The following is a 25,011-nucleotide window of genomic DNA, read 5'->3' on the forward strand; positions in this document are numbered from 1 at the left end:
ATGGAATTAACAACATGAAGATTGTTTTGTAAATCTGATGTATTGTGTTCGCTATCGAAAACAAAATGCCGTATATATTTTATATGATATTATGCATATATATGTGTGTATATATATACATTTGTGTGTATATATATATATATATATATATATATATATATATACATACATACATATTTATTATTTCTGGTCCATATATACGTCTAATAATAAAAGAAGAAAAAAAATTCGTCAAAGACTGATCAGAGTACGTGACTCAGAAATAATATCAAAATCAATATCATAATATGCAATATGAAGTCATGGAATTATATTAATTAATCAATTTTATACAATTTTTCTCGAATTGTAAGAACATTCTATGAGTGTTATGTTCTTATGCGTCTCGCATAACAGAATTAAAATTTATTAGTTGTTACAGTTTATAGAATCTCTCTCTCTTTCTCTCTATAAACAATTAATATCGGCAATTCGTAACGCACAATTTTGACAATCTTTACATTTGTGTGTATTATTGTATAGCTATTTATAACTATAAATTATATAACCATCACATGCGCCAGTATCTCAAGATTTTCCATTTATAATCACTACGAGTTTAATTATCTATAGTTTTCTCCACATAATAAAATATGATATTTTGTATTTTTTTACAATAAACATTATCCGTAATATTTTCATATTTAGTCTTCTGAGTAGCAAAGTATGCTATTTATACCTATATAGCAGTGCCGCATCCCATCTTTTTAACCGTCAGTACTCGCACTGCACTAGCGCAGTTTATTTTTCGAAGTTATTTTTTTCCTGAACCACCCTGAAAGAGTACATTAATAGAATGATTATGTGTATCTTTTAATTGTGTAAAATTGATAATGCACTAATGTATATAAAATAATATTCTATACTTGTTCTTCCGTCGTATAAAATTGATGAATATTATGCAAATAATAAATATCAAATCAATAATCAAATAAAAATATTGCATATCAATGAAATCATAAAATTTAAATATCTACTATTTGATGAAGAAATCAGAGGAAGAACAAATGAAAATCTGTGAAAGATTACGCATAACAACATTGATTATTAATAAGAAATATATTACACCGATTTATTAAGTATTTCTTATTAATAAAAAGACTCCTTGTGTCATCTTCATACCTAGAACAAAGCTAATAAAAGCTAAAAAAACTAATAAAATCTACAGGCTTTTAAATTGTGCTACATCAATTATACACGGCATACATATTTAAAAAATCTTATTTTACGGCAAAAAGCAATTTGGGAAAAACATGCATGCAATATCTGTAATAAAATATTAAATAGATAAATAATATAAAATTATATACGATATGCATTAACACACATACTAAATAAATAAATCAATAAATAATAAAAAAGCAACAAGAAAATTATTCAAAAACTAAAATTATTAGAATACTTAGTCTATACCCGGGAAAAAAAGTCCATATATGGATTTTGTCAATATCTAATTATACATGCTTAGATATGATATTAGTATCTGACTGTCTGATTGTACAAAATGACGTGAGGTATCTAATATCATTTTTTATGATCAGAAATGGTCAGAAATGGACATCATATCTAAACATATACAAAAACGTATGCTCTGATAAAATCATATGTGATATTATATATAATCATATAAGACTGTATATAATTTCACTTTTTTTATATATTTTATAAATAGACATGGACTTTTTTTTCTGGATATATGTATATGTTATTTTATATTCGATTGTATTCGAGGTTTTGCACTAAAAATTACACATAAAAATAGCGATAAAGCGATAAAAATTTTTGCAAAAAGTTACTAACAATAATAACAATACACATACGCAGCTTTCTACAAAAATTCTAATCTTCATCGCTTTTTTACTTTTCATGCGATACATTAATACTAGACAACAAAAATTATTTCAATTAAAAAAAAAATATATATATATATATAAAGCGTGTAACTTGAGAAAGATAAACACATTTATATAATTTATAAAGTTATTCTCTTATCTTGTTAGTACTTTAAATTCATATAAAATTAGCAAAAAAAAGAAAATAAAATAAAAAGCAATATATAAAATCAAAGTATGATAAATATCGCTACGAAAAATAATTATTGATTGTTACAATGATTAGTAAACACGTCGCTCTTTTCTCTTTTTCGCGCAGTGTACCCTTTACCCCAGTGTTTGTGCTGATAAAAATGACGCAACAATGTACAATTCTGAACATGTTACATATTTTTGTGATTTTTTTTTAAACATATTTCTTAATTTATTGATCACGATGTAACTTTATGTATTATGTATTTTATAAAAATAAAATGTATCAACTATTTTCCTGATTTTAGAAATTATGATATATTATCATGAATTATATGTGAATTTCACAGCCAGTTTCGTAATCGGCAGAAATTAAAGATGGGAATAGAAATTATTTTTCTAGCCATATTGTGTGCTAAGATACGCAAGATGCAAAAAGATATTCATATAATAATATAATCACAAAATAAAATATAAAGCCAACAATAGTCATTGTAAAATTTGTTTATGAAATATATAAATATAAATGAAAACACATAGCACAAAAAGATTATAAGCAACTAATAATATTAAATATAATTAATATATTTCATACAATTTTAAATAATTATGTACAATTGAAAATATAAGATACTGTATTTGCATCATAAATATAAATAGAAAAAATTTTAAAAATGTAAAAAAAAATAAAAAAATTTATTTCATAATTTATTAGAGATAAGTTATATAAGATCATATCTCACGAACACAAAGTACCAAAAAAGCTCATACAAAAAAATATATATATATATATATATATATATATATATTCCAAAATAATAAATATAAATTAACAGTATTAATATGGCTTATATGTTTATTGTGTGATATATTAAAAGATTTTTTAGCTTTCATTCTTATATGGTATAAAAAGTATACCAATAAAGTATATTTTTTAATATACATTTTTTATATATACATTTTCAGAATTTTTATGATTTATTAAGTCGTAATAGTATAATCACTAAGTTTTATTTGTGTATGAGAAAAATTGGAATTCAGAAAATTATGACATTTCGTAAAACATTAATTTATCTCAAAAACTACTAGAAATATTTTTCGTTATATTTAAAATTTAAATTTTATATAAAAAAAGATAAAACAATAATATACAAATATAAGAATTGAAAATATATGCGTTTATGAATACGATTATAACAATTTAATGCCACAACAGAATATATGTAAGATGAGAAACTAAATTTGTAAAATAAATTATGATAAAACCTGACATGAATTGTTCTAGCAATAATCTACTATTAAAATTTTTTGAAAGGCTAGGAGAAAACATCTCAATATCTCGTCTTTAGATTTGCATACCTGCGAATCTGCGCCGTTTTGCCATGGTTTTCTTAGTGGACTGTCGAAACAATCAAAACAGTTAAATTGTTATTGATCACAGAGCAAGTATTTGAACAACAAGACTATCTTTTTATGAATCGTAACAATTGTACGGTAATCTGTGATTGTTAAGTGTATCAACAATATTGTATATATACAAATATTAATAAATTTTTTATATTAAACAAACACTGGGACAAAGATTACTGTTAAACGAATTCCAATTTTTATACTATCAGACTTAGGGAAAGAATAGCCCCCATATTCTGACTAAAAAATAATTTCATATGCTTACAGTGTTACATTATAATATATCTTAATTAAAAATTGAATTCTTCCATCGCTTAAAACACGGAAAATATCAAACGTTCCTAAACATTTGTTTCAACATTGTCTAATGTGTATGTGTGTGTATCATTATACATATACATACATACATATATATAAATATATATATATATATATATATATATATATATATATAATATGTGTCATTTTTAGAGAGATATATAGAAATATTGTGTATAATATAATATCCATCTTGTTATTTTTTATGCATTTTGCATAAAAAAGTTTATCATTATTTAATCAATTACGCGATTGTATCTAGTGGATTGCAAAAGATAAATACTATCTGTTTCTGGAGATAACATAATAAAGAAAAATATTTTGGCATGAAAAAATTTTAGCGGAAATTTAAGTGCAGTACATTTTGTACAAACGACATTAATGTACTATGTATATTATTTTTTATAATAAAAAGCAAGATAAACAATAAAGTTTACAAAATCAAATTTTTATCTACATTGTTTTACAATTACTTTTCAAATCACATGCTACTTGAATATATATGTTTTACTCTTTTTTACTAATAACCACAATAATAAAATAAAAATGTTGGACTATACAAGATCAATCTACCATAAAAAATATTACTTTAAGATATAAGCTACTAAAATAATATTACTTCAATAATAGCAAAGAAACGAAAATAATACGAAGGACTCAGTATTATCACAAAGAATATCTATCAAAAGATAAATATATATAATATATGTGTATTTTAAAGTATGATCACATACATGACAGAGTAAATATTCTTCAAAATTCTTTACATTTTCATTTATTATTGCTTATAATTAAGTTTTTTATAAAATTTTTTATATTAATTTTTTATATTAAGTTCTTATCACATCTCTTCTTATTTAAATGTGTATCATATAAAAAGATATACCATAAGTAGATATACCATAAAAGATATATATATATATATATATATATATATATATATATATATAACATTATACAAGAATATATATAAACTAAGTTTGAGATACGCAATACAAAAAATATATAAACTTTTTTTTTCTGTCTTTAAAAATTGAAGATTTATTACAAAAAAAATCAGTAAGTGTTGAAATAAAAAACATATGATTTTCATAATATATTAAGAAAAATATTGCAAAAGATAAAAAATGCATATGCTTCATATGAAGAAACTTGATAATATTCTTTGTAATATCGAGCCCTAATAAATGTATTTCACATTTCAATAATCAACTGAAGTGCACCTATTACAGTAATCGAGCCAGTAACACTTCTTCTCCGTCTCAGATTTATAAGTTTACCTTCCTCTTTTTCTTGTGCTTTTTATGTTGCTGGCCAATCAATGGATTCCAATTAGACTGTGTGTGATCTGTCATATGACAAGATTTGGAGGAGTATTTTGTAGTAAGGGGGTTGTTCTCAATTTCTTGTTCAGACTGACTGACCAAATTGACAGGCTTGGTTATGGAACAGTTTGCAAACTCTGTATTCTTGAGCAGAGTATTTTCTAATACAGCTATCAGAGCTTCAGAGTCTAGAGGAGGCTGTATTCCAGATTATTCCATTATATTATCAAACTATTTAAAGGAAACGGCAATTTACCAAATCGCAATTATCAACTCGGAAATGAGAACGAATACAACACGTTGATGAAAATTTGCAAAATTGCCGTTCCATACATAGATTATCAGTAATCTTGTAATTTACACACAGTAATCAAATTGCTAATAGAGATACGCACAATTAAAATATACCTAAAATAAATATTTATAAAGTGAATAAAAAAACTCGTCTTTCTTATTATATTATGTAAATAATATTTATTTCTGCCTAATATATTTTAGGGCTCAAGCAAATTAATCACTGTGTTGACCAGATAGTTCCAAATATATAATATAAAATTATGACTTAGAATATATAATCAATGATAATTAAATCAAAACTTTTCTAGCAAGTTTAAATGTATATCTGAAATAACACTTTCTAAACAAATCTATAACTGAATATCTGGAATATATGATTCTATTACAAAATTATGTATTTTAGATAAAATTCTAGACAATCACTAATATGGCATTTCACATTTGCAATCAATATAAATATATATGTGATTTTAAAGCATTATTAATTACAAGATTTTACAAGATACAATGATCTTTTATCTTTATTTCATACACATATTTTATATATGTGTACACATTTATTTAGCATAGGGAAAGATATTCCTTTCTTTTTTATGATAATGTATAATGATATGTAATGTTACTGAAAAATTGATAAAATAAAAATTTTACATAGAAATTGTAAGAATAAGATCTTAAGGTTTGAGCTTCTTATTCCCTTCCAATTAATATAAAATCAATAAGATAGAATGAAAAATTGTTTTTAAAAAATTGAAAACGTTTTCAAAATGTTATTTATATTATACAGTTTCATGTCATATCAAGAGTAAAAATACATACATATTAAAGTACAATTTATCATGCATTTATGTTATAAGAATTTTATCAATTTTGCAATAACACTTGCATACTGCAGAACAATCACAATCAGGCGGCTATTTATTAGTAATTGGCAATCGGCATTAGGTTTTTTGTGATTAGTAAATATCATATCAGCATTTTGCAGCATAGTAAAATATACTTTATATTATTGTTGTAGAAAATGAATTTTTTCTTCATGTTATAAAAGCTGTATATATAGTATTTCTGATAAGGAAGGCACCATATAAATAGGAGTCAAACTTTTACTAATAGATACCAACCTTGGATTGAAGAGAATCTGATGTAGGTGGGCCGTTCAGCATAGACTGTTCTGAGCTGCTACAGCCGCCGCAAATTTCGTTCTAGAAATGATAAAAAAATTTTATTTTTCATTTAATTTATTCACATTATTACTTTCCCATATAATTTTAAACATTTGTTATATATGAGAAGAAAATTAAATAATCTTAAAAACAAAAATACCTTAAGTTGGGACATTTCCTGTTGAAGCTGAGTGACAAGACCTTTCTCATATGCTAAACTCGCTTCACTAGTTTCAACAAGGGAACGTAATTTCGTAACTTCGGCATCTAACGTCGCCCTTTTATTGCATTCTACTTCCAGTTCCTGCGATAACCGTGCTTTCTCCTAAACGATAACGAAAAGTGCATTATAAATAGCATCGATATCTTGTGTATTATATGTATATCATGTGTATTTCAATAAATAAAATTAAAAAAATGTAAGTAATAAAGTATTAGCGATAAGTTTATCTTTTACCTCTTGTAATTGTTCTAAAGTGGCCAATTCATGACCATCTAATTCCCCAATAGATGTAGTTTCTTGCTCGGTTTTAAGTAATATTTCAGTGCGATTTTGTTCTATATGATCTTCCAACTCTTTCACTCTCTGCTTGATCTACAAAAAAATAAGAGTACAAGAAATATATTGCTACATTAGTTTTACAAAATCTCTGTCTTTAAAATAAAAATCTTTGTAATTCTTACCGCTTCGTTTGATATTAATTTGGTTTGCAAATTGTTAAGTTCTACTCTAAGATTCGTCACTTCATTCTCCTTCTGCTGAAGTTGCGACTGCCATCTTGTTTCTTCAGATTCTACATAATTCTGTAGTTTGTTAAGCATACCTTCCTAAAAAAGAAAAGTAAAATTTTAAATAAACATTAATTATATATATATCTTTTTTGAGTAATATATTTTAAAAAAATAATATTCGGTAAAGAAAACTCACCGTATCGTCAATAATTTGTTTATAATGTGAAACCATGTTTTGTAAATTTTTATTTTGTCTTTCCAAATCTGGTTTTGCTTGATCTGTGTTTTTCTGTTTTAATTCATTCAGAATAGCACCTACTTTATCTTCGAAAACTTTGAGCCATTGCTCATGTGCTTTCTCAGACACTTTAATTTCTGGGAATATCCTCTGTAGAAGAGTTTTAGTTATTTCTTCTTGTTCTTCTTTTACTTTTTGCGTTGCTTCCTGTTTAAATCAGAAACGATTAAAAAAAGAGAACATAAATAATATTATAAAAAAGAAATTATATAAGAAATATTATTTATTATCTAGAAATAATTTGATATTTTTGTATCAATAAATAAGAATATATTTACATTAATTAGTGTTTACTATTCAATTAAAATAATTAGGGAAAAGTGATAAAAATGTATTTAAATTCTCTAATGTATCATCATATATGTTATTGTAATTAAAATTAAATCTATATTTAATAATTATTTATTTTTCAAATAATTTATATTTAATAATTACTATAATTAATAATTATTTATTTTTCATATTTAAGTATAAAATTATTAATTGAAATAATTTGTATTATAGAAAAAACTTACTTCGATTCTTTTTTCATCATTGGATTTGGCACGCAATTCAGCAGCAGAAAGAGCTTCCATCACTTTCCAGTTCTTTGTACGTAATTCCTAATAATAAATTAAACAAAAAGATAATAAATGAATAAATATTTTATGCTACTAACAGATTATAATTTTTATATAACATAATTGTGTACAATATGATATTTTATATTCAAAAACAATATGATAAAAATGAAAACATTCAACTTGTATCAAAAAAGGAATTGATATAGTAATAAAAAGAATGAACATATAGTTTGTATACTCGCATGTTATGAAAAAATAGCAATTAGTTTCAAATTATAAGTATACAATAGAAAAAATATAATTTAACGTAAAATTTATCAAATAAAAATATAAGAAAATACTTTAATTCAATAAACAAAGTACTTACATTATTTTTGGATTTCTGGACTTCTAAGGCTTCTTCTAGTTGGCTAATAGAATGTTGGTGTTTGTTTGCATCACTTTCTAATAAATGTATCTGTTCATTCACTTTATTGAGTTCTTCCTTCTTGTGCGTTAACTCAGTTTTTAATGACTCCAGTAAAGCTTTCTCTTCTCTGAATATTTAGAGAATAAATGTTTTGTAGAGATCAGTTAATTTGAATAAAATATAATATATTCTGTGTTACATACATACATACATACACACACACACACACACACACACACACACACACACGCACACGCACACGCACACGCACACGCACACGCACACGCACACGCACACGCACACACACACACACACACACACACACACACACACACACACACACAAGGTGCAAAATCGCCTGCAATACTTCGGGAAGTGATTCAGGACACAAAAAGAAGAAAAAAGACTATATAAACATAAGTCTGAAAATAAGTCGTTTCTGAGTTATACTTATGTTAAAAACATTCTAATTTGTAGTCCGCTTAGTATCCCTCTTATTAAAATTTTTTTTAAATTTAAATTTTAAATTTAAAAATTATAATTTTTTAACTATAAATTATGATTTTTTTAACATAAAAGTGACTATGACTCGGAAACGACTTATTTCCGGATCTATGTTTATATAGCTTTTTTCCTTCTTTTCCCGAATTTATTCCCGAAATACTGCGTGTAATTTTCACCTTGTATATAGTGATAAGATATGCATTATATTAAATTAAAAAATTCACATATACATACGAATTAACATGTGGAGGCTCGGTAGTAACGGCTAATATATTTTTAAGGATTTTTTCTTGTTCATGTTGTTGTTGAAGTTCTTTTTGTTTCTCTGTGATATCTGCAAGCTGTGTATAAGGGATATATATATATATATATATTCATATCTTTAGAAACATAAATATATGTAAAATGTTAAATACCAGTTTTATAAAACGTATAAAAAAGATTTAAAGATTAAAAGAGTAAATAATACCTCAATATGTAATCTATCGTTTTCTTCCTCTAGTGTCATAATTCGAAATTGTGCGTCTGCCGCCTTTTTCTCGCTGTTCTGTAGTCTATTGACTTCAATTTGTAAAGCTTTCAATTCGCTTGTTATTCCATTGGTTTCTTTAATTTGAGCATGAGCGTTAGTCAATTCCGCCTGTACGCCTGCCAATACTTCTTGTATTCTTTGCACCTCATTTTGATATTTGTTCGCGTTGTTTTTCGCTTCTTTCAAATTATGTTCTGTGATGTCAAAATCAAGCTTTATCATTTCTATTTCCTCCTGCATAGAATTGAATTTGGATTCCGTATGCGTGACTTGCACGTTGGATTGTTGCAAATCATTCAGTACGGCATTGAGTTTGTCCTGAGATTTTTTCAGTTCGTCCTCCTTGTTATTCAATGCGGTTTTTAAGGCTGATATTTCAGCTGCTTCTGATTTCGCTTCATTCAATGAAACCGACAATTCTGACTTTAATTTTATCAATTCAGCCTGAGTCTTGTTAAGTTCCAGTTTTAAAGTAGGTGCTTCATTGGCTTCACTTTTCGCGAGATTGAGTTCGGCCTGCAGCGAATTTGCTTGTTTCTGCAATTCCTGTTCATGTCGATGCGCACTTTTCAATCTATGATCCAAGTCAGCATTCGCACGATGAGATTCCTAAGTTATAAAAAAAAACCAATGCTAATATAAAATAATCAAGTTTATAAGTATTTGTTGAATCTTAACTATAGATCGCGGCTCTCACCTCAAGTTGCCTGGCAACGTCTTGTAACCGATCGCTTGTTTCCTTAAAGTGTTGTAATTGTCCTTCTGAGTGCATCAATTGGCCTTGCATAATACCTATTTGTTGACGTAACATTTCTATCTCTGCAGTACTGCTTTCACAAGTCGCTTGCAGTTCGTTTTGCAATTCCTGCACTTCCACATGTTTCTGGGTCAACTGAGTCTTCAATGCATTTTCGTTGTCGCGCATCTGAGTAAACTGCACTTCCATTTGCTTACGCTGTGCCATCAACTCTTGTTGTAGGTGGCCTTGAGTTTGTCCTTGATCTTCTTGTAATTTATGAATAATAGCGGCATCTTCAGTCACTTTAGCCTGCAGTTGCTCAAGTTGCCTAGAAAAACCTTGCTTCTCCGCGGCATGACTTTCCAAAATATGTTGCATTCGAGTATGCAATGTCTGAGCCTCTGTAACTTTGGTGTTCAACGATTCTTCTAGCTGTTTAATGTTCGCTAAAAATCTAGATCTCTCGGAATTAAACTCAGCTCGCAATTCCTTTAATTTATTTTGGACACCCACGCTCGCTTCATGTTCGTCAGCTAAGGCTTTTTCCTTCTCTGCCAATTGTTTTTTCAGCTTAATAACAGGATCAGCGCGACCTTCCGTCCATTCAGAATGCTCTAATGGATTATCTTGCTGCTTATTTAAGAGTTGATTAGTGAGTATTTGTATTTCAGATCGACTAAGTTCAGCTTTCTGGATACACAACATCAATAATTCAACATTAACAGCATCTCCATCTAGAAAGAAAAAAAAGTTATCAAAATTAATGATATTGAATTTTTCATTGCAAATTTATACTTTGCTATAAAAACTATATATATATATATATATATATATATATATATATATATTAAATATGAATTTTATAGAAAAATATTTCGCGCATATATTATATGCAATTTTTTATACAAATATATAACTTTTATGTATTTAGATTTGCAGAAACTCTGTAGAAAAATTTTTCAATTGTTACAAATTACTTTGTTACAATTTACTTTGCGAAATATATTAAAGATTTACTATTCGTATTGCAGTATTAAGGGTACTAAGCGCACGGACATTGACCTATGTTAAGTGTGGAGGGGGAAGTGATCCTACCTCAACCACATTCCAAAGCTCTTCAAAGGAATTTGCTTGGCTTTGCTTTGAGTAGATTCTTCGCATACTTTACACGAGCTTTATCGGATTTTAATTTACACTTTTTAAGTATGAAATAATTTATTTAGAAAATTCATGAGAGCGACTTTTATGTCAAATAATTGAGGTTTTATAATCGGGTTTCTTCATATAAAATGTATTATAAATCGTAGATACGAATATATATTAAGAATATATTAAATATTTGAATGTGTATGTGTAAACATTATTATCAAATAATATAAACTGTGAAAGAAAGTGCACGCAAATTTTATGATACAGGAAGAGAGAAGTAAAGTCGTATTTCCAATCAATTAAATAGCAGACTATAGAATGTAACATCAGGTTAGATATTGATTTGCTCTCTATGAGGAAACATACACACACACACAGATTTAGATCATCCTCAAGGTATTATAGCTTTATCATTTACTATTGAAACGGATTATTGATTTAAGCAGGTGTGACTGCACAGAAAAGTATGAGACTTAAAAATAACAGAATATAATATAAAAACAAGAAAAATCTTATATAAAGAATAAAATGCATTAAAGTATAATATAAATAATTTAACTTTTTACAAACAATACAACTTACCAATTTGAGATAAAATATCATTCTTTCTTTTCATCTTTTTGGGTTCCTTGTTTGATAATTGCTGAACTACGGCTTCTTTAACAACTTCCCTTACTTCTTTAACTGGAGTCTCTTTCTGCTGCTCCTTTATTTCTTTTACAGCTTCTTTATTAGTAGAGAATGCATTAGGATGGGCGTTAGAATCATGCTTCTCATCTTTAGTGTTTTCATCTTTTTTTTTTACAGTATCCTTGTTATTTTTCTTCAATTTGGTTGGCGTATCCTTTGGTGATTTATTGGCTTTCTCTGCTGTCTCCGTTTGAGCAATCTGTTGAAGATTCTCTCTCTGTGTTATAACAGATATATGTTATTATTATATATATTATAAAAATATTATATTATTCTTGCAAAATAATTAAATTAAAAAAACTTCAGAAAAAAGTTGAAACATGTAATATATTAATATCCAATGATAGAGAATATTCTAAAACAATATAAAGAACATATAGTTATCACCTAAAACATTTATTAACATCTTTAGCATGATTGTTAACATTCCATTATAATAATAATAAATTCCAAATTAATATACTTCCCTTATTAATGACCACTTAAAAAAATCTTTAATAAATATGTAAATCTTTAATAAATATGTACATACATGTTTTCATGCATAAATAATTTTCTCAAATAATAAGAACAAAGGAAGTTAATGAAAAAAATAAATACGCACACATAAAAATATACACACACATACACATACATAAGCATACACACAGTGATGGAAAAAAATATAATAAAAATCTTCAAAAAAAAAATATATACATATTTCCATGTATAAGTAATTGTTTTCAAATAGGAACAAAGAAAGTTAATGAAAGAAATAAACATATACATACACACAGTGTGAGAAATATTAATGTTATAATGTTATAAACAATTATTAATGATAATAATATTATAAACAATTTTAATCAATAATTTATAAAATGGTTAGGTTTGCTTTTCTTTCAATAATCCAATATTATATTTATGTCTATTAAATTATAAAATGAAACAAAATACAAAGTATAGCTAAATATGCACGATACAAGAAATTGTGCAAATGATGATCACTCACACTTTGACTTCGTACGAGTTCAAGGTCATCCTTTGGATGAATGAGGTCAAAATGATTAGCCTCTGCCAAGGGAGGTTGTGAGGGATTCAATTCAGTCACAATGACCAATGGCTCGTCTTTATTTACGAGAATTGGTTTTATCTTTTCAAGTTTTCCTTTCTTCTTATTGCCTTTATTATTTTCCTAAGAGTTTAATGCAGATATACAATGTCCCCATATTATTTTGATCAAGAAAACAATGTGTTAGGAAATATCAAGCAGCATGCTCGAAAAATTCCATGTTGTATTATGTAACAATGGGCATATATAAATAACTCAATTAACTATATTATATCATGATATTATGTTTTATAAGTATAGTGTAAGTAGAATTTAATTTAAATTATTTCGAAATATTGATAAATATTATATTAAAAATTAATATAATAATTGATCATAAATAAATAAATATATATATATATATATATATATATATATATATATATATAATAAATTATTGTTAACGATTTATTAAGTCGTTTTTCACCTTATGTTTATTTTGTCCTCTTGTTGAACACATAAACCTGAAATTTTTGATTTTTTTATAAAGAATTAAAATAAAATATAAGTCTAATGTAAACGTTGTAATGTAAAGATTCTAAAAGATATTTGTATAATTAAAGATAATTAAAATTCCATGGCAAAAGTATCTAATTTTGTCATTTAGGAAAGAGAAATTTGTCATGTTTGGCTCTTGTAATCTAAGTGATAAGGTGGTCGAGAAAAAGAGAAAGAGAGAGAGAGAAAGAGAAAAAGAGAGAGAGAGAGAGAGAGAGAGAGAGAGAGAGAGAGAGAGAGAGAGAGAGAAAGAGAATGAAGCAATATCATTGGAATGCTGTTGCATGTGTGATGAAGTTATTTTTAGAGAATAATCTTGAACTTTCAGAGTTATTTATCAATGAGACACATATAAGAAATAATTAAATAGGGAGGGGCAACATTCTACAGTCCAATGAAAAGAATATTCTTAATATGAAATATATTTTTGAAAAATTATATCAGCAAATTAAATTTTTTCGAAATATTTAATGATATATTTGTATTTATAAAATTTAATAATATATTTAATTCATGTACAATTTGATATAATAACCTCTCATTTATAAATAAAGTATATATATATACAAACTGAATATATATATATATATATATATATATATATATATATTCAGATAACTTACCAATACATCATTTATAAATTTGTTAGCGTTGACAAAAGCAATAAACTTTGATTAAAAACAAACTTTTTATAAAAGATAAAATAATTAAAAAAGATTTTTACTATTAAAGAAGATATTTCGCAAAACAAAAATTATTATAAATTGTTTAAAGAAAATTAACAATTGAAAGTAGCAATAGAAAAGTGACATATGCAAAATATAGTAATATAATAAATGTGATTCTTTAATTGGCTTTATTAAATCACAATTTTCATTGGAGAAAATAAAAGAAATGTAAGACAATCCAATAAAACTTATAATTTAGAAATTTTCTCAAATATCAAGCAACATACTCAAAACAAAGTTTATTAATATTGATTCATATTAAACGATAACAACATAATTTAACAATGTAAACATATATAACAACATAATTTAACAATATAATTTTGACAAAATATTATTCTATAAATATAAATGTATTTGTCATTATGTAACGATGCACAATGTGAGTGACTCCATTTATATTATGAAGAGATACTTTACCATGTCATATCATATGATATAAAACAACCTTAAATATGAAGAAATTTATGCTATCTTATAAGAATTTCTTTGCTGTGAGTTATTCATTGTAATGCCCATTATTATACATATATAATGTATATAATATTAAAAAATTTATGCAATTTTCATGCTGTTGTCTCATATTGTCACATGCATATTGTACACAAGAACTTGTACAAATTTTCATATTATTGTACCATATTCATGCTTATTGTGTATAATTAACACATATTAAAATTTATTTAGATATTCTTATATATAATGTGCATGAATATGACACAATGATATGAAAAATTGTTTTAATTATTTTATTTCTTATATAAATTTGTACCCCATGTCAAAAATTTTTATTGTTATATGAAGTTTGAAAATAATGTAAATGTGACTGTTAAAATTAAATATGAAATAGTAACAATTATGACAATTTTATGTGAAGATGTCTCATAGATTATATGATATAAAAATATGTAACCCATAGTCCTACATAAATCTCTTTTCAACAGTAATGGTGTATCATATTACGTGACACCTAGGTTATTGTATTTCATGCATGAAATATATAATATTCAAATCTTGAATATTACAGCTTTACATCATATATCTCTTATATTTAAGCAAATAATCATAATTATTGCAATACATAATATGTGAGCCTATATATGTGAGCTTAATATAAAATTTATAAATATTAATAGTAGATAGTACAAAAATTTATAAACATTAAATAGTATATGTAATATGTAATATATGCATTTTTTCTAATAATAAAAATAGATTCGTGCTATCAATTTTAATTTATATAATATTAAACAGTGACAATCCATACCATTAATTTTGTCTAATTCTTATGGATTGATTACAATGTCTTTAATGAATAACAATAATAAATTAATAAATTACAAACTTACTTGTACTGGTGGTTCAGGAGGCAGTATTTGGGGAGTTTCTTCAAATTGTACATGTTCTGTTCTTTCATCCTTATCATCCTTGTCATCTTTCTCTTCTTTCTTCTCTTTTGCTTTTTTCCCTGCCTTATTCTTATGTTTCTTTTCTTTGTTTCTATCCTTTTTATCTACAAATCCGAAATGAAAGATTTTTAAAATATAAGACAAAAAATAAAAATGTTTTTTCTTCCAGCATTTAATATTTCATTAATTAAATATTTTATCTATTTATATTACTTATATTTATTTCTATCTATATGAATCTTTACTTTTTATTCTGTGATCAAATTATTTTATATTTCATTAAAATGTTTCATCAAGAAAATATATTTGACTTTATAAATAAAAGTATATAGATTAACATACTTGATAATAGATCATCAGGAAGCTTCCTCTGTTCGGCGATTGCTTCTTCATAGGATTTCTCTTTTATACCATACATTGATATAAGAGCAATAACTGCAGCTGAGATGACAACAACACCAACATACACAAGGCCTGTCTGGATGTCCATTTTTGACTGTCTTATCTACGAAACATTAATCGTATCTTATCCATCAACATTTTTTATAAAGTAATTTAGATTATAATTAATGCTTTATATATATTTATTATACCAGAATTTTCTCTTTCACAATATTTTTTGATATTTCTACATATCAATATTACTCAATTTAAATAATATTTTTCACAATTGTCTGTTCCTTATACATATTCTCCGATACACCGTTTAAAAATTCCGTATAAATTATCAAACTAATACATCACCGTTATTTGCGAGAAAAAGTGCCCTTTACTCAACTATTATAAATAACAGAAGAATAAAGAAGCAATTAACTGTGTGTGAGTGATGAATATATACAAACTTTGAAGAAAAACAAGAACGAGCGCCAACAATAAATAATATTCCTCGCTAAGAATTGAAACAAAAATCGGTCGCGAGTCGCGGGTCGCTGGTGAATCTGTCCTTGAGATACGTCCCAATAGCATGACGACGGGATGAATACGTACGAGCGGGATAAAACGGAGGCGATAAGACGGGGACGGCCGTACGAGATTTCGGAGCAGGACGATGACATATGGATGACAGAGCGCGCGGGTCATCGACACATCATCGAGAATTGATCGACGATGTAATCGCGAGGACAGGTACCGGCGAATCGTCGCGTCAACACGTTTAACGGTGTTTCGGCGACCGGCACGCCGTGTCCGTCTCGGCGACCACTTACCGAGGCTGTTTATTCTCGTAGATTCCAGAGCACGCAGTGATACGCGCTGGATGACACGTTGCACGGACGGGGACGATCGTCGGCTGGAATAACGCGCGTTACGATCCTCTCGTTGCGGATGCACGGCTAATCGCGAGACGAACGAGCGAGCGAGCACGACTCGGAGCGAGAATCACACGCGCGCGACTCGATACCTCGGGGCGTTATGGCGGCCGGACGTAGAGCCGAGCTGTACTAGGCGCCGCAAGCCACGCCTATCGGCCGGCGGCTCCTCCGATTGGCGGCCGGCCTCTGCCACGTATGCAAGGGACGACGGCGCTCATCCGCGACGGTCCGACGATTGTTTTTTCGACGCGATCGCGTGTCAGCTGTGACGATGACGAATCGACCTAATTAATATTCGACGATTGCCAAAGTTATCATGTTTCGTCCGCGATGCGTACACGCCCTGAGACGCCGAGATCACGCATTTGCATGCGTCAGCATGCGTGTCATCGAACACGCGTCGCGACGTTGGCAAGATTATCAGAGATCGTACACGGTAGCCAACTTTTAGGAGAGCGTGATTATTCTCGTCTCCGCGAACGACGATGTTCTCGTGGGATTTGCCCGCAGATTTCTATCTTACATGTTACTAAATTGCTAATTCCCTAAACTTTATAGGTCTATTCGTTTCGCTCGCACTTTCTACAATTTTCTACACTTGAAATGAGATAAATATATACTCGGACGTTATCGAGAGGGAAAGAGAGCGAAGAATCCGAGTGTAGAAAATGCAAAGGAAAGGAATAAATCTTACATAAACTTAAAATAATAATAAAAATAATAATAAAAAAGGAATAAATCTTACATAAATTTTAAAAGAATGTTACAAATAAAAACAATGAATGTTTCTAGAATTAAATTACAATCCCTGTCGGAAACACTATACACTCGATGCGCATGCTCGCGGTTCAGTACATTTCGTGCCCATGAGGAGACGATGTTCGATCTAGGATATTCCACTTGTCATTCGCAATGTTTGCAAGCATCGTCTGTTTTTATTTAATTTTCGGCGAGCAACAAGGACGAAGCGATTCCGCGAATATTGCAAACGTCAGGTGAAATGGACCTATAGAGGCTCGTGTCGTTGATGGATTCAAGATGGCTGCGAAACATCGTAGCGGAGAATGTTTTAGCAGTTTCGACGGAAACGCGTAATATTTTTACATCCTCGACGATTCGTCCATCGCGCCGTCCGTGCACCTCAGTCGTCGACTTCGTCGAGGTCTCCTCGCACCTCTGCGACAGTCGCTCGAAGGAGAGCCGCGAAAAAAATGGCGCTCTGTGACACTAGCTGATTCTTGCGAATACCTCCGATGTCATTAAGGAGGATGATTTCTCAAATTTTCCGGCGTTCTCGCCTTTGATTGAAGCGAATCTACTTGCGGTAAGTCTCGTAGAATCGTTAATCTCAAATCTCACGTTTGATTTGCATTGTAAAATAACAATTAACAAGTTGACATTGAATGCTATAGACGATTTATACATCGCGCCCATACTGGAGTACATGAGATGGGAATATTTGCAAAAAATATTTCATACGTGTGTGTGAAATATTTGTAATTATACTGTCATTAAGATGTGTAAGGCGATCTGTTTTATAAAAATGTTTCTGTTATGAAATTATTTTGATAAGAGAATTTATATTCTCTAAAATAATTATATAAATTGTATCTTTTTGCGTCATACAAATGTCCTGTATGCTTATACGAATATATTTAATATTATATTTATTGTGATAATGTAACATAAAGGAAGCAGAGCAAGAGAAATGCACTGTGGATAGATCTTTATTGGTAGCATTCATTAAAGTGTTGCGTACAGTATTATTAGCAGCTGCTACTTATTATTATTGCAATAGAATATTAATGTGTATGTCAATAAATTAAGCTGCATTTTATTTACATGCACAAATGATATTCAAAAGAATAATTATCTTAGAAATGTATGGAATGTGTGTGTATGTCTGTATATATATACATATACATAAAATTTTAAAATTATTTTTTTATATGTATTTTTATCACATAAATATATATTTCTCTTCTCGTACATTTTTATACATATAAAATTTATACATCTGTTACTCTATAAATATAAAAAAAAAATATATAAACTATAACGTATGTGTGTATGTGTGCATGTATATATTTTTCTCAGACATTTTTTAATTATCAAACATTTTTTAAATATTTATATATTCCTGATCAATATTGTAATTTATTTGTTATTTGCAATATATTTTCCACATTTATTTATCCACATTGTATATTAAAATACTATCACTTTTTTTCCAATTAGATCACCGATATGGCTCTTCAATTGAATCGCAAACGTGACTCGTCCGTCAGTTTTACCAGAGCAAAAGACGATAGCGAAGATGCCGAGGACGAGATTCACATATCTCTGGCGCCATATATACAGACATACTTGGCGCACAGTAGTCAGGGATTGGGATGCTGTGGTATCAGTCTACCCGTACCGTTCGAACGTGCAGCACCACGATCATGGTGGAATCCTAGATTCGATTCGGAAATTCTCGAGGAACAGTTTAAGAGAAGTGCCTTTCCTCAAATTAGATTAAGATTTCGGTTTGTATTATGATGTATACATGCGATCGAAATAATCTGTATTTTAATTACAATTGAAAGATTGTTCTGATTATTTGTTATTTCTTGCAGATATGCTCTTACGTATATCCTATTGGTGTCCTTATCATGGCTGATGTACTTTGTGATAATCGGCATCGAGAACGATACATCGACATGGGCGACGATAGCGGGTCTTTTCGCTATCGTCGCCGCCATGGTGTCGGCCGTACTTTATTTAACGTATACGGATTACTACAGATGTTATGTATTAACGACTTCTCTGGGGGTCGCATCCACACTCTGTTTCCTATCCTTATTCTTCCTTGCCATGATACCGCCATACGTGGACGGACTAACATTGGTCGGACATTTTGCTCTGTGCTCAGAAATTTTACTGATAATTTATACAGTGCTGCCGATGCCGCTTTACGCCTGCGTGGGAATAGCCACGCTTTATTCATTGATGTTTGAAATCTTGACTGCCTATCTGTATGGCTCGAAGGACGCGCAACACAGTGAATGGATTGTACGAAATAATTCCTCAGGATCAAATAATGCGACGGCGGAAGAAGCGTTGGTACTTATGCGCTCATCCCTAAAGGATCCTCTAATTGTTGCTGGTGTACAGAATGTGATACGTAATATTAGTAATTTTACTACAACAATTAGCAGTACAGAAGCGATATCAACGATGCTACATGAAGATAAAGATACGATACAAAATATCGGGCAGGGATTTTTAGAACGAGAGACGAAAGCTCAACAATTATACGGTGCTCTAACTGACCCGAATATCTTGACGAGATCAAATTCCAGCATCCTATCTATTATTCGGTCCACCATTAGCTCAACTGTAAATGCATCGCCTATAGATAATTATACTAGTGATAAGATACTCGATGTCAGTGACATCGATTTTTCCACGAATCTCGCGATAAGGATCTTGATGCAGATTTGTATTCATTTGATAGGCATGCATATCTTGATAATGACCTTTGTGAGAATGCGTGGTACATTTATGAAGGTCGGTCAATCTTTGCTGGTCCGTCGACAATTGGAAGTAGAGAAGCAATTAAAAGAAAAGATGATACATTCGGTGATGCCGCCAAAGGTTGCGGATTGGCTTATGGAAGAGAGCGAGCGCGAGAGAGAGCGAGAGGATTCTCTGAAAAAGGGCTCGATACCATCCAATAACACGGACATCCGTTCGTTGTTTCGTCCATTCAATATGCATTCTATGGAAGATGTGAGTATCCTGTTTGCCGATATTGTTGGATTCACCAAGATGAGTTCCAACAAAACTGCCGAAGAACTTGTAGCCATACTCAACGATCTGTTTGAACGTTTCGACGACCTCTGCGAGCATCACGGATGCGAAAAGATCTCTACGTTGGGGGATTGCTACTATTGCGTAAGCGGATGTCCCGAACCAAGATCCGATCACGCCAAGTGCTGCATAGAAATGGGATTAGGTACGTGCAAGTTGCATTATTATATTAAGTATTATAATATCCAAATAATTGTATCTTAATCGTGAAGCTAGTATTTTGTACATTATTAATTTTATTAGCCATGATCGAAGCTATAAAACAATTTGACATCGAGAGACGAGAGGGCGTGAATATGAGAGTAGGCGTCCACACAGGCACTGTGCTCTGTGGAATTGTAGGCACCAAGAGATTCAAATTCGATGTCTGGTCGAATGACGTGACCTTGGCAAACAAGCTAGAGAGCACGGGAAAGCCCGGCCGTGTGCATTTGAGTGAGAATACTTTGAGATTTTTGGGAGATCAATATATCACGGAAAGTGGAGAACTAGTCAATGGTAAGTAAAATGATATACAAAAGAAAAAGCAGAAATTCTGAATTTTATGTCACGCGTGTTTATCTTTCATTATTCCAGGTGTTAAAACTTACTTCATTAGAGCCCGTAAATCAGATTTTGTGAATCAATTTATCACAAAGGTCACGTCACCCAAGAGTATCTCGCCATTGATGCAATCGCGGAGTCGTCTGGCATCGTGTAACAATCAAGTTAAGCCGCGTAATCACTATCTTCACATGGTCGCCAATGCGAGCAATTACAGGATGAAGGCCAATTCCTTGCCTAGTATTTTAGATTCTGAAAATGATGGTGATACCATGGATGATAAAGAGGATTCGAACAAAAGTCCGACATCCACCGCTAGTTATGGCAAGAAAAAAGTGCGGAGTAAGCCGTGGAAATATCTACAGAGACAACGAACAACAGAAGAAATGATACCTTTGGAGATAGAAGAGGGAAGAAATATCATTATGAGACAAGCAAAACTCGATATTCAGACATACGAAGAATGCAATGGATTTAGACGAGTTAGTAGAGTTTTTATCATCTTTTTCTGATTATCGCATTTTACGACTGCGATTAACGCTCGGTCCTTATCATAGATCCCTCTGGATAATGGCGTTGAAATGGATCCAAATCCTGTACCTTCTAGTCCTTTATTATCTGGTCAAGAGCCGATTAGTCATGCTTCTTCCATTTGTAGTAGAAAAGATTCAGGTATCAAGAGTAATAGCAGGCGAAGTAGTATACAACAACAGGTATGTTTTTGTAAGCCTTGTATTATCTTTTGATATTTAATCACCAGATAATCTGACATTCTTTTCACGGCTTTGTAGTTGTTCCTATTGAATGGCATGGCCCAGGGTGATTTATTAGGACACAGGGTCAGTGGTTATTATACCTCTAGTTCAACGTTAAATTCCACTCACGAACCTTCGTCATCAGTGCCCCCTTATCCGTTTCCCCCGATGGTAACCGATACATTCGGCCAGTGTTTTCATAAATTACGCAAACAATCTGATCTCCAGTTAATTAGGTAAATAAATCATTTTTCAGTGTTGCGTTTAAAAGTATTGATTTTTTTTTCAACTTTTATCTTTTATTTCAAAGGTGTGTGCAAGACAATGTGAGCTCTCAGCGCTCGTACTTCGTTAAACCGCCACTTTCGAGTGTTACTCTCTTCTTCAAGAATGAGGAAATGGAGAGAGAATATCGAGAAAATGCGCACAAAATTAGTGAGAGTATCGGCGATAATCCTCCCACTCTGGCTACCTCGAGATTCAACACGTACTTCGACATCTTGATATCTGCCTTGGTCTATACAGCTATCACAATCTCACTTTTTCTTCTCTGTAAACCGACGATTTACTACATGGTGTTCTCTGTACTCACCACCGCTGTTCAAGTTATCGCGGTGTTACTCTGCATTCGGCAGATTCTCTATCCACATAGGGCTCATACAACGTTTACGCAGAATATTTTCAGATTCTTTTCCCGATGGTATCCGTGGCATGCGTGCGGCGCAGTTCTGGTCGGTCTACCGATCATCTCCATCTTGCTTAATTTCACGTGCAACAGCTTCCGGAGTCTGAACAAATTTGAATATTACTATAGCTACCTAATTTTCGTCGGACTGGTTCATTTTTGCAACTTCACGCAACTCAACTGTTGGATGAAGAATCTACTAGTTACCCTCACCGGCATATTATTCATCTGCCTTGTGGTAAGTCACATATCCCCGTATCATCAGAAGAATCTCAGTAATATTAATAGTAGTAGCGATCCTGGCAACAGTTCACAGTTGATGCAATTGGCAACATTGCATCCAAATTTATTCAAATCGCGGGCGAGTGAACGGAATAATCTAGATGGTTCAGGGAATCTTTTGAACGCAACGAGAGATTTTATCATCTCGGCTGCTGCGACAAAAATGCCGGTCGTGAAACATGTAGATCGACAAGAAATGTCTGCTACGATTCGAAGAGAGACTTACACCGGGTATAACGAAAGATTATACAATTCGGAAATATATTTAGATATGATGCTGTTGCTGTTGCTAGTCTGGTTTCTGAATCGTGAGTTTGAAATCAGTTATAGATTGTGTTTTCATGGTAACGCAGTCGCAGCGCGCGATAAGACGCGCGTTCAAGCGATGAAGAATCAGGCCGATTGGCTGCTACACAATATCATACCGAAATATGTAGCTGATCAGCTGAAGACTACCGCCAAATACTCGCAGAATCACAAATCCGTGGGCATCATCTTCGCCAGTATCGTCAATTTCAACGAGCTATACGACGAATCGTATCTGGGCGGTAAGGAGTATTTACGCGTGCTCAATGAGCTTATAGGTGATTTCGACGAGTTGCTGGAGGAGCCGGACTACGCGAACGTCGAAAAGATCAAGACAATCGGCAGCACATTTATGGCCGCGAGTGGTTTGAATCCGCAAGTGAGACAACAAAGCGAGCACGAGTACACGCATCTATTCCAGTTGCTCGACTTTGCTGTAGCGATGCACAAAGTGATATATGATTTCAATCGGGATCTGTTGGGCTTCAAGCTGATCCTACGAGTCGGCTACAATTACGGTGATGTCACAGCCGGTGTGATCGGCGCTACTAAATTGTATTACGATATCTGGGGCGACGCAGTCAACATTGCATCGCGGATGGATTCCACTGGGGTCGCCGGTAGGATACAAATGGCCGGCAATTGTCTGAATGTCCTATCGGAACGATATGAGTTCGAACCGCGCGGACAGGTGTATGTCAAGGGTAAGGACAACATGGATGTGTTTTTGCTATTAGGGAAGAAAAAGAACTGATTGATGACCAATGTTTAAAAATGCCGATATTCTGCACGATCATAGTATATCGAGACGATCCGATACTACTTGTGGCCTGGAACGACCATAGCATTTAAAATAGGATCTGGCTATTCTTAGTATCTGAACATTTTTATAGCTTAATATTTTACCGTGCTTGTTTTTCGGAAAGCATATGAACTGAATTGTACGAATTAGATTGCATTAATCTTTCTAATTTTTATTTTCAGTTATCCCTTTTAATGCATATTCTTTATGCATTAAACATATTGTCAATTTATTCATTTTACCATTTACATGGTAAAAAGATATTTCTCCATTGATAATATCTGAATTTTATTGTCTAAATATTAAAGATTTTTTTCTTTTTATTATATTTATTTGTTTTTTTTTATTTATGATAACATGTACATAAAATAAATAAAATATTTGAAAATAAAAAGTAGAAAAATTATCAATGCAATTCTACTCAATTTGTACATTGTACGGAAACTAAAATTTTTTTATTATATATTTTTTTAAAATTGTAAAAGATATTAATGGTAGAGCCATTACTAATAATTTGTGCTGAAATGATATCAGAGAGACGTGCAACGAAACAAAA

At 30.5% G+C, this 25,011-nt stretch overlaps 2 protein-coding genes across 6 annotated transcripts; one reads left to right on the plus strand and one right to left on the minus strand.

Moving 5' to 3' along the window:
• Window positions 1-186: 186 nt before the first annotated feature.
• LOC105256090 (kinectin) lies at window positions 187-17,669 on the minus strand. Of its 5 annotated transcripts, XM_011265742.3 has the most exons (18): window positions 17,123-17,667; window positions 16,260-16,422; window positions 15,858-16,021; window positions 13,184-13,366; window positions 12,085-12,409; window positions 10,312-11,087; window positions 9,552-10,223; window positions 9,317-9,423; window positions 8,537-8,705; window positions 8,122-8,208; window positions 7,505-7,753; window positions 7,261-7,404; window positions 7,034-7,171; window positions 6,737-6,901; window positions 6,535-6,615; window positions 5,072-5,314; window positions 3,423-3,462; window positions 188-814 (listed from the first exon to the last, which is right to left on the minus strand). In XM_011265742.3, the coding sequence occupies exons 2-18, from the start codon at window positions 16,405-16,407 to the stop codon at window positions 771-773; spliced, it is 3,735 nt and encodes a 1,244-aa protein (XP_011264044.2). In that variant the 5' UTR covers window positions 16,408-16,422; window positions 17,123-17,667; the 3' UTR covers window positions 188-770. The 5 variants fall into 5 exon arrangements, with proteins under 5 accessions (XP_011264045.2, XP_011264044.2, XP_019884603.2 ...); XM_011265743.3 differs by lacking the exon at window positions 13,184-13,366 and having other exon boundaries at window positions 187-814; window positions 17,123-17,669; XM_020029044.2 differs by lacking the exon at window positions 3,423-3,462 and having other exon boundaries at window positions 17,123-17,666.
• Window positions 17,670-18,010: 341 nt separating this feature from the next.
• LOC105256088 (adenylate cyclase type 9) lies at window positions 18,011-24,684 on the plus strand. The gene is made up of 8 exons (XM_011265740.3): window positions 18,011-18,551; window positions 19,466-19,755; window positions 19,846-21,227; window positions 21,326-21,580; window positions 21,659-22,107; window positions 22,183-22,338; window positions 22,417-22,616; window positions 22,691-24,684. The coding sequence occupies exons 2-8, from the start codon at window positions 19,475-19,477 to the stop codon at window positions 24,405-24,407; spliced, it is 4,440 nt and encodes a 1,479-aa protein (XP_011264042.2). The 5' UTR covers window positions 18,011-18,551; window positions 19,466-19,474; the 3' UTR covers window positions 24,408-24,684.
• The last annotated feature ends 327 nt before the right edge of the window (window positions 24,685-25,011 follow it).

This window comes from Camponotus floridanus, unplaced genomic scaffold (assembly GCF_003227725.1).
Source record: "Camponotus floridanus strain SB8 unplaced genomic scaffold, Cflo_v7.5 scaffold19, whole genome shotgun sequence".
Taxonomy (NCBI): domain Eukaryota; kingdom Metazoa; phylum Arthropoda; class Insecta; order Hymenoptera; family Formicidae; genus Camponotus; species Camponotus floridanus.

Bases quoted from the DNA above. Each gene is read 5' to 3' on its own strand.
- LOC105256090 (XM_011265742.3), bottom strand. From the start codon at position 16,407: ATGGACATCCAGACAGGCCTTGTGTATGTTGGTGTTGTTGTCATCTCA. The intron at 12,410-13,183 runs GTGAGTGATCAT...GTTATAACACAG, and splicing joins AACTCGTACGAAGTCAAAGT to AGAGAGAATCTTCAACAGAT. The intron at 8,209-8,536 runs GTAAGTACTTTG...ATTTATTATTAG, and splicing joins TCCAGAAATCCAAAAATAAT to GAATTACGTACAAAGAACTG.
- LOC105256088 (XM_011265740.3), top strand. From the start codon at position 19,475: ATGGCTCTTCAATTGAATCGCAAACGTGACTCGTCCGTCAGTTTTACC. The intron at 21,228-21,325 runs GTACGTGCAAGT...TAATTTTATTAG, and splicing joins CTGCATAGAAATGGGATTAG to CCATGATCGAAGCTATAAAA. The intron at 22,339-22,416 runs GTATGTTTTTGT...ACGGCTTTGTAG, and splicing joins GAAGTAGTATACAACAACAG to TTGTTCCTATTGAATGGCAT.